This window comes from Epargyreus clarus, unplaced genomic scaffold, assembly GCF_041222505.1.
Source record: "Epargyreus clarus isolate Ecla_fem2 unplaced genomic scaffold, WU_Ecla_fem_2.2 ptg000033l, whole genome shotgun sequence".
Lineage (NCBI taxonomy): Eukaryota > Metazoa > Arthropoda > Insecta > Lepidoptera > Hesperiidae > Epargyreus > Epargyreus clarus.
The window spans coordinates 4,007,242-4,022,764 of NW_027332238.1; the positions used below are offsets into that span (position 1 = coordinate 4,007,242).

Below are 15,523 nucleotides of genomic sequence, written 5' to 3' on the forward strand. Positions count from 1 at the left end.
TTTCAATCTACGAAGAGAGCCCACTGCAGCAAAGAGCTTCTTGCTGACTTCAGTGATCTGTGGTGTCCACGAAAGATGCTGGTCTATGACGATACCTAAATTTCTAACCACGTTACTGTAAGGGATGACATTGTTATCCAGTGTTATTGGAGGTACCTGGTGCCAGTCGATTCTTGAAACCAAACGCGGACTCCCTATGATAATGGCCTGAGATTTAGCAGCATTTAATTTCAATCCATAGGTTTTACTCCAAATTGAAATACAAGTCAGGTCGGAGTTGGTGTTCTTAATGGCATTCTGCAAGTTACTTAGACTAGCATGGTTGTATATCTGCAAATCGTCTGCATATAGATGGTAGAGAGAAGTTAGGTGAAGACTAATAGAATTAATGAAAATAGTAAAAAGGAGGGGTGACAACACGCCACCTTGAGGTACTCCGGCAGTTGTACTCGACCAATTGGAAAAATTGTCATCAATTTGAATACGCTGCCGGCGCCCAAATAAGTAACTACGAAACCAATCAATTGCCGTCGGAGATATGTAGAGAGAACGCAAAACCCCCAAGAGGACGTCAAAATCAACAGTGTTAAAGGCATTGCTGAAATCCAGCAGCGTTAGTACTGTCAACTGTTGATTATCCATCCCCATGCGTATGTCGTCGGTTATTTTTAGCAATGCAGTAGCCGTACTATGTCCTTGGCGGAAACCGGATTGCAAAGGATTTAAAAGAGCATGAGTGGCAAGGAAGGAGCTAAGCTGTTGATGGATGAGGCGCTCTAGGACTTTAGACAGGAAAGGAAGTATGGATATGGGTTTAGTTAGCATATACTCCGTAACGGTACACATAACTGCGCGATGTGCCCGCACTGTCTTCGTCCCGTTGATATCTACAATTTGCTGTTGCGACGCGACTCGTTTCTATATTCGGAGTGGACTAGCAGTTTGGCGCGGACTCTTCATACGAATTTTTGGCACTTACGTCATTGTTATTTAGCCATATTTCTATTTTCATAGCGCAGTCAATGAAAAATTCACTTGATTTTATATTTATACATCATCATATATAGGTGTATGATTATGAATAAATCTTTAAACACTATTGAACTTGTAAATTAAAAATGTACACTATTTATATTTACTTATTTAGTAAAATAACATCATGCATTTCTTAAAATATTTTAAGTTATATAATTTATTATACATCATATGATTTAGTCTATATCTTGTAGTCCGCGTAAAACTGCTAGTCCGTTCTGAATATAGAAATGAATCGCGTCGCCATAGCAAGTTGTGTGACTACACCTGCTCGCAACAACTTCGAAGCGGACTAACAGTTTGCGCGGACTATATCATGTCTAAGGCTCATACATGTCAAGATTTTTTGAAAATAATTTTAATTTATGTACATAAATTTGTGTGAACAAACAAGACGCAATGATAAGACGCCTAGTTCAAATGAAAAGTGAAATTTAACTTCGACGTGACAACCCGCGTGGCGGAGCGGTCACCATGCCGGTCCGACGCGCAGAGGGTCCCGGGTTCGATCCCCGGCCAGACAGATTTCTAAATGATGAATTTAGACTTCTGTATCTGGGTCTGGGTGTTTGTGTATTTGTCTCTGTGTGTGTCCATAGCACCCACGATACAGGGAATCCTAGTGTGGGGCTGTGAGTGTAGAAAGCGTTTATAACTAGCATTTCATCAATTTACAACCAATTACAATTACTTCTCTATCATGGAGTCCCAGGTTCGAATTGTATGACTACACTTGCTCGCAACAACTTCAGAGCGGACTAGCCGTTTGGCGCGGACTATAAATCCGGAAGTACATTTGTGACGTCATTAGCCTCTGGCGCATGCATGACGTCAGATGCTCAGTTGTATGTGATGATGTCACTCAGCCCAGTTCTCCTGGTAACGTCACTGTTCGCGCCAGTGCGCGTGATGACGTCACGACTCCCACACCGCCGCTTCATGAAGTTGCTAGTGCTGGTGACGTCACTAGATTCGCGCCGGAGTGTATTGGAGATGTCATTGATACGCAACGCAGCCGTTCACGTGGTAACGTCACGGTAAGTTTCGCGTGCTGGTGACGTCACTGTGGTCGATTCTTTCCAGTGAACGTGTCGGTGACGTCACGGCGCGCGCTTCACCGCGTGTACCTAGATGTGTGTGTGCTAGTGTCGTTACGTGACTCGCGCCGGAGTGTATAGGAAGACGTCATTGTCCGCGTCAGTGCACGTGGTGACGTCACGGCGCCCGCTCGGTCGCGTCTACGAAGCAGCGCTTGCTGATGACGTCACAGTCTGCGCCGGTACACGTGATGACGTCACGGCGCCCGCTCGATCGTGTCTAGGAAGCAGCGCTTGCTGATGACGTCACTGCATCCCTCCCCCCGCGAGCGTGTTGGTCGCTCAATCGTGTCCGCGGAGCTGCGCGTACTGATGACGTCACTGTCTATGTCAGTGCACGTGGTGACGTCACGGCGGCCGCTGGGTCGCGTCTATGAAGCCGCGCGTGCTGATGACGTCACTGTCTGCGCCGGTACACGTGATGACGTCACGGCGCTCGCTCGCTCGTGTCCATGAACGTCAGCGTTCGCTTAGCGGGTGCCAGCTTATGTACACGCTTGCGGTGAGTGTACAGCGAGGCCTTCTGCTTGAAGCTCTGCTGACACACGTCGCAGGTGAGAGGCCGCTCGCCGGAGTGGATCACCGCGTGCTGGGTTAGCGCTTTCTTGTCCTGGAAATGAGTGAAATATTATTAGTTATTTATTCATTATTTTTACCTAATAACAGCAGTGTTAGGCGCTGCTGTGTTCCGGTTTGAAGGGTGTGGTAAGGGAGATATACTTTTCCGAGGCGTTCCAGCTTAGTCCTCAGGGGTAGCGGCGCATCTGTGCCCGATCTCAGGTAGGAATATCTAATCCTATCTGGGGTTGATTACAGATGTCCATGGGCGGCAGTAGCCACTTACCATCAGGTGGACTGCATGCTCGTCTGCTACTCTTATATTATAAAAAAAAATCATTTATTTATTGCAAAATACACACACAACTTACAACAAAATATAAGCAATATGTGAGAGTGTGCCCAGAGAGGGCGTCGCAAAATACTAGAGGTAGCAGCATTAATTTACATTAGGTTACATTTACATGATAAATATAGCACAACATGCAGTTACTGTTCATTTTTAAAATTAAAATTACATGTCAAAGATTCGTCATTCTATTGAGTGTTATTGAGAAGTATTATTAGTATTGTGAAATATTATATGTACTATAATTAGTTATTGCTGCGTTAGTTACACAACAATAGAAAAAATAAGCTCTCTACACTCACAGCCCCACACTAGGATTACCTGTATCGTGGGTGCTATGGACACACACAGACAAATATACAAATACCCAGACCCAGAAACAGAAAGCTAAATTCATAAAGCAAATCAAATTTCTTTATTCAAACTAGGTTCTTCACAGAGCACTTTTTGAATGTCAATACAACTACCACCACTTCACAAGGTGTTTCGTTATGGAGAAGAAGCGGCGAAAGAAACTCCATAACACACATCTTTTTAAAAAATAAGTGTTTGATACAATGACAAACTTAACCTAATGGTACATGTGGAGCTAGAGCTACTTCAAACCACACCGTTTTATAAGTCATAGTTCAGATATTTGTCTGGCCGGGGATTGAACCCGGGACTCTGCGCGTCAGACCGGTATGGTGACTGCTCCGCCACGCAGGTCATCAATAAAAGATGGTGGAACGAGAATTCGACCAGGAAGATAGCATTGCTATACCTATGTTCATCGTGAAACAGACAGAATGTTATAAAAGATAGAATGAGTATCCTCTCGAACGAAGGGTCCGAGGTTTGAATTCCAGGCAAACACATCTGAATTTTCAAAATTATGTGTATATTTGAAATTAATTATCACTCGTGTGGCGACCTCCCGCTACTCGTCAAGAGATGGCGCCACAAGTATTCTGAATCACGCTATCGAAGTTTTCTAAACATCTGGCATATATACAAGCTCCGAACTGGGACTGTTGGAGCACGGCCGCTCCCCGGGCATGATCACCTAGCACACAGGGAGATCTCCCGTCGCCAAACTCGCTTCAACAATGGAATAACATCGTGAGGCAAGGAAAAACTGAGAGATTTTTTAAGTATCAAAGGTATGTGAAGTCTACCAACGCCCATGTCCAGCGCGGTGGACTATGGCCTAATCCTCATTCTGAGACCCGACCCGTGCCCAGCAGTGGGACAGTAATGGGTTGACAAGTATAAATACTTACAGTAAATGCCTTCCCACACTGCTGACATATATGATTCCTGGGTTTCTCTTTCTTCTCACCATGCACTCGCATCATGTGTTTGTCCACATTCGCTCGGGAGGCTATTGGCTGTGGATTACACAAAATTTATCATGAAAACAAGTCAAATGATCAGACTCAGTACTTAAATTTTGTAAAACTAAAAGAGTACCTACACCACGCCACACCTATTTCTGTTATAACAGCAGTGTAGCGCTGCTGTGTTCTGGTTTGAAGTGTGGTAAGAGACATACTTATCCGAGGCGTTCCAGCTTAGTCCTCAGGGGTAGCGGCGCATCTGTGGCCGATCTCAGGTAGGAATCTAATCTTATCTGGGGTTGATTACGGATATCCGTGGACTGCAGTAGCCACTTACCATGAGGTGGACTGCATGCTCGTCTGCTACTACTATATTAAAAAAAACTATCAAACAAATCAAATCAAATAACTTTATTGTGGAACATAGGTTTAAAACATAAGTGTATGGAATATGGCGGACAATTGGGTAAATGTCCGCCATATTCCGGCCTCATGGGTATACAATATTATTAAAGAAAATTATAGTTACTATTAATATTAACATTAAACATTAACATTAAATATTAAAACATTAATGGACTCATTTAAAGTCAATATATTAATTAATTAATCATTTTTTTTATTCTCCCGCGGAAACGCTAGCCACCATTTTGCGACACGTGATGTCATTGCGTTAGCAAACATTGTAATGTATATATAAACTAATCATACCTTATTACATATAGGGCATTTATGTGTAGTCTTCCCTAAGTGTTGGTAGTTGAAATGGTCCTGCATACTCTCTTTCGTAGGGTAACCCTTGTTGCACATCGGACACGGGTACCTGAAACAATAGTTTTTGACGTTATTGTAGTTAACAAGATAACTAAACTTAGTCCAGTTAAAACTACCATTATTTAAGGTAACTAAACTTAATCCAAAGAAAAACTAAACTTAGTCTAGGCGAAACTAAAGTTAGTTCGACTACAACTATTATTAGGCGACTTAACTCAACTTAGTCCCAACAAAACTAACATTAGTCAACGTAACTAAACTTAGTTAACGCGAAAGTAAACTTAGTCTTACAAAAACATTAGTAACCGTAACTAAACTTAGTTTAAACAAAACTAACTTTAGTTAATGAAACTAAACTTAATTTAGTCGAAACTAAACTTAGTCAAGCAAAACTAATAATAGTCAAGGTAACTAAACTTAGTCTAACAAAAACTAACATGAGTCAACGTAACTAAACTAAACTTAAAACTAATCCAGGCCGCATACTCACTTGAACACCGCCTCGTCAGCGTGCGCCCACGAGTACTTGAGATGAGCGTGGTACGTCTCCATATACGAGAACACCTTGTCGCACTCCGTACACTCGTATCGACCCTTGCTTTGGTGCCGCTGCATGTGACATCACAACCCTTACACCTAATTCCCTTATACTGATATTATTGCAGTGACTTTCGCTATCCGATCTTACTATAATTACCAATAGAACTTAAAGCTATCGAAGAAGTTTAGTTCGCACAGAAAATAAGTTTATTACACCAAAACTACATTTAGTTATACCTAAATTAGGTATGATTAAGTTATACCCAAGGTAACGTAATACCCAAGACTAAGCTTCATCTAAGTTTAGTAAACTTAGTTCAGACCTAACTAAACTCAGTCCAACGAAAATTAACATTAGTCAACGTAACTAAACTTAGTCCAGGCGAAACTAAACTAAGTTAAACAAAAACTAACATTAGTCTACACTATTAAACTTATTCCAGGCGAAACTAAACTTAGTCCAAGCAAAAGTAACATTAGTCGACATAACTAAACTTAGTTAAGGCGAAACTAAATTTAGTCAATCAAAAACTAACATTAGTCGACGTAACTAAATTTAGTCTTACCAAAACTAACATTAACTAAACTTAGTTAACGCGAAACTAAACATAGTCTAACAAAAACTAACATTAGTCTACGTAACTAAACCTAACTTAGTCCTTATGAAGACTAATCCAGGTCGCATACTCACTTGAACACCGCCTCATCAGCGTGCGCCCGCGAATACTTGAGATGAGCGTGGTACGTCTCCATGTACGAGAACACCTTGTCGCACTCGGTACACTCGTAGCGACCCTTGCTCTGGTGCCGCTGCATGTGATACTTCAGCTGGATGACGCGCACCATCTTGTGGCAGATGGGGCACTCCTCCCGAGGGAGGGGGCCTTCGTGTAGCCTGGAATAAGGAATTTTACAAATTGTAATACCACTTTTAATTAAAAATAAAATGTGAGCCGTCACGGGACGCCTGGCAGATGTGAAACATCGACATTATTTTGTAAAAGTAATATGCAGAAAAGAACATATTGTGATAGGAACTAAATATGTCATAATGATAAAATAAAATATTACGATTTTTTTCCAGATAACGATGACTATTTATTGAATAAACATTTATATTCATTAAATACAAAAATTTACGAATTTATTTCAAATCGTGACTACTTAATTCGTTTAATCAGTGACTTCGGTAATAGTTATTGCATACGTTAATAGCATGCGTCGCCACGCCAGAAATCGGTTTTACGTGCGGCTATATATGTTTCACATCAAAAAACTATCAGTGGTTTTAGTATAGTAATTTTTATTGGTTAAAAAGTTGGGCATGATTAGTCCATCTAATGGTAATAACTAATAAGCTACTATCAGTCACAGACATCTGTAAGCAACTCCATATAAAATGCGAGTCTTGTCTACAGTTGCTAGTTGTCAGATGAGTATGTCTTCCTTGCTTATCATACAAAACCGGCACGCCAGTAAATTTGAAGCTCGCTCACCTAACTTGTATGAGTATAATCTGTGCTCAAAAACGAACAAATTAAAAGTGCAACAAAACAAAGACAGAGCTACAACGACACGGCAGTTTATGTTCGTTCATGCAGCGAGCAACACGTCAATACGAATAGAAATTATAAAACTAGATTTATAATTACAGCATTATTTTCTTTGTACTGAAGCATATACGTAATATATTACGTGCATAATTTTCATCCATCTTTTGATAGATTCAGAAGTAAATCATCCATTCTGTGTGAACAATGTGTTCGTTTGCTGAACTCACCTTAAATGCGTTGCTAGTGTTGTTCTATTAACGAATCTCTTTTTACAATGGTCACACTGCAGCCCCTCTCTATGGTACCTCGCCACGTGGTTCTTACGCGCACGAGAAGTCCTGAAATAATTGTTTTAAACTAAGATTAGAATAGCAGGCGATTTTTTTATAATATAGGAGTAGCAGACGAGCATTCCATCTGATTGTAAGTGGGTACTGCCACCTAAAGACATCTGTAAATAACTCCAGATAAAATTCGTTCTAACTGAGTTCAGCCACAGATGCCTCGTTACGAATGAGGATTAAACTAAACTTAGTTTTTTTTTATAATATAAGAGTAGCAGACGAGCATGCTGTCCACCTGATGGTAAGTGGCTACTGCCGGCCATGGACATCTGTAATCATCCCCAGATAGGATTAGATATTCCAAACTGTGGTCGGCCACAGATGCGCCTCTACCCCTGAGGACTATGCCGGAACGCCTCGGAAAAGTATGTCTCCCTTACCACACCCTTCAAACCAGAACACAGCAGCGCTACACTGCTGTTATAACAGAAATAGGTGTGGCGGTGGCGCCGGAGTCGAACCACAGAGGGTTCTACCACCTTCAGTTAAAGGAAAACTAACATAAGTAAGAACGTTAAGGTAGGTAGGGAAGTTAGAATGCCTTGGATAAGTATGACTCCCTTAGCACACCCTTCAAACCGGAACCCAGCAGTGCTTCACACTCCTGTTATAACAGAGATAAGTGTGGCGGTGGACTCAAACCAAAAAGTTCTACCACTTTTAATAACATACTAATACTATAAAGAGGTAAAGTTTGTAACTTAGTTTGTTTGTAAGGGCTAATCTCCGGAAATACTGAACCGATCATGAAAAATCTTTCACAATCAGAAAGCTACACTATTCAGGAGTGCTATAGGCTATATTTTATTATGATTAACAAAAAGCGGGAAAAGCCGCGGGTACTGCTAGTAATTCATATTTGAAATAAACAAACACTGCACACTAAACACTTTCTACACTCACAGCCACACACTAGGATTTCCTGTGTCGTGGGTGTCATGCACACACACAAAGACGAATACACAAACACCCAGACCCAGAAACAGAAATCTAAATTCATCATTTAGATATCTGACTGGCCGGGAATCGAACCCGGGACCCGCTGCGCGTCAGACCAGTATGGTAACCGCTCCGCCACGCGGGTCGTCGTATTTTAAATATAAATTAATTACATAATAATACTCACTTAAAGAACATATCACATTCAAGGCACTTATAACCAACTATGGTGGTCTTCGACAACAACTTCCTAAGATTGCTCGGCTTCTGCGGCTCTGCGTCAGTCTGTTCTTTCTCCTTCTTTTTGCGGGTCTGTGGAGAAAATACAAAATTTATTTAATGAATTAAACGATAAATGTGCTTTAATATGTACGAAAAACGTATGTGTAATTATGTAAGCACGTAAGATTATTTAACGCATTAGTGACGTCACGTTGGCGGGCGACGTGCGCGTCGCAATGTGTGTGAGAATGATGTCATTGCCTAGGCTGGGGGCGCCCGTGTGCTCTATGTGTAACGATGACGTCACCTTGGAGGGCGGTGCGGGCGCATCCTGTAATGATGATGTCACCTTGGCGGGCCGCGCGTGCGCGTCCTCGTGTGTTATGAGAGTGACGTCATTACTTAGGCGGGCGTGCGCGTGCATCCTGTGTGTCTATGACGTCACCTAGACGGGTGGCACGCGTTTCTTGCGTCGTGATGACGTCATCTTGTCAGGCGGCGCGTGGCCATGAATAATGACGTCATCACCTTGGCGGGCGGGGTGTTAGCGGCGCCGATGTGTATGGTGGCGGGCGGAGCGCGCACGTCCAGCCTACAATGATGACGTCATCTCTTTGACGGGCGGCGCGCGTGCTCCCTGTGTATAACGATGACGTCACCTTGGCGAGCGTGCGCGTGCATCCTGTGTCTATGACGTCACCTTGGCGGGCGTCACGTGTGCTATGTATAGTGACATCACCTTGGCGGGCGGGGTGTTCGCGTCTCCTATGTGTATGGCGGCGGCGGGCAGCGCGCGCGCGGCGTGCGAGCGCACGTGGTGCGACATGAGCTGCGCGCTGCTCTCCGCGTGCCGGCACAGGCGGCACACGAGCCGCGTGTAGTGCTGCTCCACGTGGGCGAGCAGCTTCGCGTCCTCCACGTACAGGTAGCACACCTTGCACGCTGAGTAGCCCGGGTTCTGGTGAGAATGAATAAAAAAATATTTTATTAACCGAAAAATAATTGATAATTAAACCCCTTGTGGGTGTAATACTTGCAAAACAGAATAGGTTGCAGAAGGCACAAGTTAGCAAGTAGAAGCCGCGTGCGAAATGACACCGAACAACTGATTTTTTAAAACGCAACGGTACCGAGTCTGTTGTTTTTTTACCACAGTACCCTCTGCATCCGATTATTTATTTAATTTTTAATAAAATAGATAAATAATTAAATAAAAAATAGATAGATATTAAATAGATAATTAATAATTAAAGTTTGACAATAGATGGCACATCAGGCATGTCTCAACTAATACAATGTATATTTTTATTATATGTCCACGTACACACTGTATGTACGTGTTGTACGTCATTAACATCGACAATGTCTAATTATACAGACAATACTTATAATATATTATACAGGGTGAATTTTTAAAACGGGCCTTCAGGGCCAAATCCGAAACTATAAGGATTAGCGAAAAATGCTGAAAGGAGTTACGAGGCCGATTTTGATAAAAACTAAAACTGCATCATTACTTTTTTAAAATAACTTTTTCCCTAGCCGGGAATCGAACGAGTTCATTTTGAAAAAAAATACACCCTCTATATTATTCCACTATCTGATAGTGTTGCTTATAAGGATCAAAATCTGGGAAGTAATGATAAATGACAAACTAAAGGAAAAGCCTCAATTTTAAGAAAATACAATTTTTTTCATATTAATTTGGCAGTTAAGTTCCCGCCATTCATCAATTTAAACATTTCGCGTATTAATATTTTTTTTGGCTCAATGTTTCAAATCATTCGAAATGGACGCATTGTTCTTCAAGAAGTTATGTTTTTATGTCCGACTTAATTAAGGTTACTTTTAGGACCATTATAATAGATTTAATTTGCTATGGGCGGAGTTTCGTTTAATACAGATGTAAAATTGCCAATTTGCGAGAATATCTTTTTCGAGTCAAATCCGAGTGATAACTAAACAAAGAGATATAGGAAATCATATTTACTGTTGAAACGTAGTTATAAACAACAAACAATAACAATTTACTATTTAATCACTTATCTATTTTTATTAAAAAATAAATCCTAAAAACGGCGGTAATTTACTTGCCAAACTATTACTTTCTCATACTAAGCCGTATGTCACGGTTATAACATCGAATAATTAGTTGATTAACCAACAAATTCTTCAATGGTATGACTTACGTATGTTTAAGAATTATACATAAATCATTTGTTATGTATAATCCTTAAGGAGTAGTATGGCAATGTATGGAAAAATATGTATTTTCTTCAAAATTTTCCTTTTCCTTTAATTTGTCACATAACATTACTTCCCAGAATTTGATCCTTATAAGCGACACTATCAGATAGTGGAATAATATAGAGGGTGCATCTTTTTTCAAAATGAACTCGTTCGATTCCCGGCTAGGGAAAAAGTTATTTTAAAAAAGTAATGATGCAGTTTTAGTTTTTATCAAAATCGGCCTCGTAACTCCTTTCAGCATTTTTCGCTAATCCTTATAATTTCGGATTTGGCCCTGAAGGCCCGTTTTAAAAATTCACCCTGTATACTCACCGCTCTATGCGCCGTAATAAAATGGTCTTGGACCTGTTGTTCCGTGTAGAATCCAATTATACACAATTCACATTTATACACTGAGCTCGCATAGTGCACTTTCTTCTTTGCTTCTTCTCTGTAAAATATACAAAAAACATATTAACAATGTTAATTAAATTGTGATAAAATCATTCATGCAAAGACATTTTTTCTCATAATATTAAAGTACCAAATGAGCATGCAGTTCCGTATGTCACCCTTACCACACCCTTCAAACCAGAACACAGCAGCGCTACACTGCTGTTATAACAGAAATAGTTATAGCGGTGGTGCCTCCAGAGTTAAACCACAAAGGTTTCTACCATCTACATACCCAAGCAAGTGCTGCAACTCACCTCGACGCCAACATTTCCTCCTCGGTCATGTATTCCGTCGTATAACCAAGTTTGGAGCTGGCTTTCTCGTTTTTCACTTGGTCTGTAGTTTTGCTTGGCATCGGTCTCATTATCACTGTTGCATCTGTTGTTATTGAACTGTTGGAATGATTTTTTTAGATATTTTCCACTATAAGCCCCTGAGGGGTTACATGTTAAAGTATTCTCTTATATAATAGGGATAAATGACAAAGTTCCCAATCACTACAAAAACTCATAAATATAATTGAAAAAAATGTTTATTTAAATATTACTGTCCTTATAAAGATAAACCCCTCAGGAGTCAAAATACAGAACACCTCCATGCTTAAATAATTGTATAATACATAATAAAGATTCATCATAAAGTCTGTTGTGATTTGAAATGTTGATTTTGCCATAAAACCCCTGGTTTAGTAGTAAAAGCCCCTAGGGGTTTTCTATTAAAATCTCTTGCTAGAACTTCATGTCTATATATTAGTACTTCAGAGCTATTTTGGAAAATTTTAATGAACAAAATTTTTATATCATGGTAAATTATTTTTATGGAGTAATATATACGCCTTTTTTAATAAAAAAATTAAAAAGTATGTTTTTTTTCCATTACATTGCTTTTTTTTTCTTTATTTACACGACGCCGAAATTACAACTACAACTTTTAATTCAGACAATATTAAACTTAGAAACGTTTATCGGTTACTTTTACGGCTACTCACTCTATAATCAGCTCGGAGACTTCGCCCTTGACTGGCTGAGCGGTGTACGTAGCTTCTGTCGGCACTAAGTCCGAACCGACCACAATATGGGGCATCATACCCGTTACATTCTCTAGCACCATTTCTGGAACTATAAATGGTATAATTTACTAATTTTATTGTACTACAGATTAGTAGCAGACGAGCATGCAGTACACCTGCTAAGTGGACACTGCCGCCCATGGACATCCTAAGTGAGGTCGGCCACAGGTGCGGCGCTACCCCTGCTCGAACCGCCTGGCTAGTGACCCCGAGAAGGACGCCGGTACGTGTGGTCGCATATCGTCGTGAACACCAGACGGTGTGGCGAGCGTTAAGCTCACCTGGGCGGAGCCCGATGGGGTAACGCGCTAAGAGGACTCCGGTTGCGTTCCTTTGGAGATCCTGGAGTCCTCTACGCAGCGCCGAGGACGGCCACCGGGGGGGGTTTTAGTGCGGTAAGAATCCCACATAACCCCGTGCCGCTCCCACGGCATAGGGTACCTTTTGAATGTTTCCCCCTCGTAAACAAAAAAAAAAGTGCGCTGCTACCCCTGTGGACTATGTTGGAAATCCTCTACTATACGTAATCCTCCTTTACCAAACCTTTAATCCAGAACACAGTTGTTATTAGGCAGAAATAGGTGAGGCAATGAGGAATTTATATTCAAGTTATATCACTTACCTGTAAGAACTTGATCTTCCATACCCAAATTGACCTGATCCCTCAAAGTCTGTGCAACATCGAATCCTTCACTCTTCACTGACTGCGGTGCTGTTATGGCTATGTACTGTTGTGGCCACTTCTCCTTGGTCAGCTCCTGGGCTGTGTAGTCCACGAAGATGCTGTCGTAGTCACGTTTTGTATAGCTCTCCAGGGATGATAGTGATTGAGACATGTAAGTGTGGTCTATGCTCTGTAAAATGTAGTAAGGGAACTTATTAGAAATAATATGAAATAAAATAAATTTATTTGTATAGGCCAACGGCGGCACTTACAAATTGTCAGTTGCAATATTTTTTCTTAAACTACTACGGGATCGGAATGTGTTTGTATTTTATTTGGATGGATTATTCATCACCCATTACTGTCCCAATGCTGGGCACTGGTTTCCTGTCAGAATGAGGATTTGGTCATAGTCCACCGCACTGGCCAAGTGCGTATTGGTAGATTTTACATGCCTTTGAAAACTATTTTTTTTTAAATTCTCAGGTGTGCAGGTTTCCTCACGATGTTATCCTTCGATGTTTAGGCAAGTGATAATTAATTTCTAATAATCATATAACTTTGAAAAAGTCAGAGGTGCCTGAGATTTGAACCTCAGACCCATCGATCAAGAGGCTGACGTTCTTAACCACTATGCTATCACTACTGACTATTGCAGATAGAGTATTGACTTGTAATAAATAGATGTTTACTCGAAATATAACAAATACATAGCAGTACGTGAAAAATAGCCAATAAAAACTATATAACAATAGCAATGACATGGGGCTCTTCAAAAAAGGTGTAAAAAGACCTCTCCTTCAAAGCCGGCGATGCATTGGCAACTCCCCTGGTGTTGCAAATGTCCATAGGTGTCATTGACTACTTTCTATCAGGTAGCACGTCTGCTTTATTGTAAGGCTCAATTATAAAAAAAAGTTAAGTGTTGCTGTATTCTGATTTGAAGGAGACATACTTTTCTGAGACTTTTTAGATCAGTTTTCGGGAAATATTGACTGTCAGATAGAAATTTAATCTTAGGCGGGATTGATTACAGATATCCATGTGCAGCAGGATCCACTTACCATCAAATGGACAGCATTTTCATCAGCTATTCCTATATAACATATGAAAAAAAATCTCACCTCCTGAGTTTGGCTAATAGCGAGCACTCGTAGATGCTCCTGAGCGCTTTGCACCTGTTTCCGGAACCTCGCAAACCTCTTCATGAGCGCGAGGCACTCCCAACACACCAGCTGCTCTATATCTAACAGGGAGTCACCAAACTGTAAATTATAATGGATTTATTAAGATTCTGTGTGGTAAAGGAAATATTTATCAATTGGAACCGTTATGCCGTATACATGCCAAACGGTAGAAGGTGGTAGAACCCTTTGTGGTTCGACTCCGGCGGCACCACCGCTACACCTATTTCTACCTAAAAACAGCAGTGTTAGGCGCTGCTGTGTTTCGATTTGAAGGGTGTGGTAAGGGAGACACTTTTCCGAGGCGTTCCAGCTTAGTCCTCAAGGGTAGCGGCGCATCTGTGGCCGACCTCAGTTAGGAATATCTAGTCCTATCTGGGGTTGATTACATGTCCATGAGCGGCAGTAGCCACTTACCATCAGGTGGACTGCATGCTCGTCTGCTACTCCTATATTATAAAAAAAAGGTGGAATGAACTTCCTTCCTTCCACCAGTCCATCTGCTTTATCGTTAGGTAAAAAAAAAGAAAAAATATATTCAATGCCTTCCAAGTTAGTCCTTCAATATAGTAGCAATCCTTCTGAATTCTATATAATAAAAAGAAAGAAAGTGGCTTTATTCTTTATTTCATACATTTAAAATAATAGGCAAAATTTATCCGAAAAATTATTAAAAAGCAGGAAAATTGTTTTCTAATTAGAATCTTCCATTTTCAAGTGAAAAGGAAGTGCATTGAACCCAGCTGTAATCATCCAAACTTTGGAATTTACGTAACTATATAAAGTTTTAAAACTAACCACCAGAAACTTTTAAACTCACCCTGTCGCCCGCGAACTCGTACATAAGCAAACGGAACACTTGATACACTGCTTCGAAGGCATTTATAGAAATTAAGTTACGATCAGCGCTAAGACAGGCGCTACACACAGTTCTGTATCCATTATCAACGTCCTGCTCCATTTTCAGCGGTAAAAAGTTCAAAAAACTTTATGAAAACAAATCAACCCGATATCAATAGTTTTCAAATCACAACAAAAAGTAATACTCCCATGTAAAATAGACGAAAATTAATGAAGAACGTTCAACGACACAACGACACCACAAAATGGCTGCTTTACCCAGTGTTGCTAGTGTAAAATGAATTACACATTTTTGTTCAGTTTGCAGATAAACTTTAATTTTATTATGTT

At 40.7% G+C, this 15,523-nt stretch overlaps 1 protein-coding gene across 2 annotated transcripts; it reads right to left on the reverse strand.

Annotated features, from left to right (window-relative positions):
- Window positions 1–816: 816 nt before the first annotated feature.
- On the reverse strand, window positions 817–15,468 carry LOC140755414 (uncharacterized). Of its 2 annotated transcripts, none has more exons than XM_073090620.1 (13): window positions 15,153–15,468; window positions 14,273–14,413; window positions 13,107–13,338; window positions 12,404–12,527; window positions 11,670–11,807; window positions 11,293–11,410; window positions 9,470–9,688; window positions 8,696–8,820; window positions 7,453–7,563; window positions 6,364–6,567; window positions 5,070–5,181; window positions 4,302–4,409; window positions 817–2,742 (listed from the first exon to the last, which is right to left on the reverse strand). In XM_073090620.1, exons 1-13 carry the CDS (start codon window positions 15,291–15,293, stop codon window positions 2,560–2,562), a joined length of 1,956 nt encoding a protein of 651 aa, XP_072946721.1. In that variant the 5' UTR covers window positions 15,294–15,468; the 3' UTR covers window positions 817–2,559. The 2 variants fall into 2 exon arrangements, with proteins under 2 accessions (XP_072946721.1, XP_072946720.1); XM_073090619.1 differs by having other exon boundaries at window positions 12,404–12,533.
- Window positions 15,469–15,523: the final 55 nt, after the last annotated feature.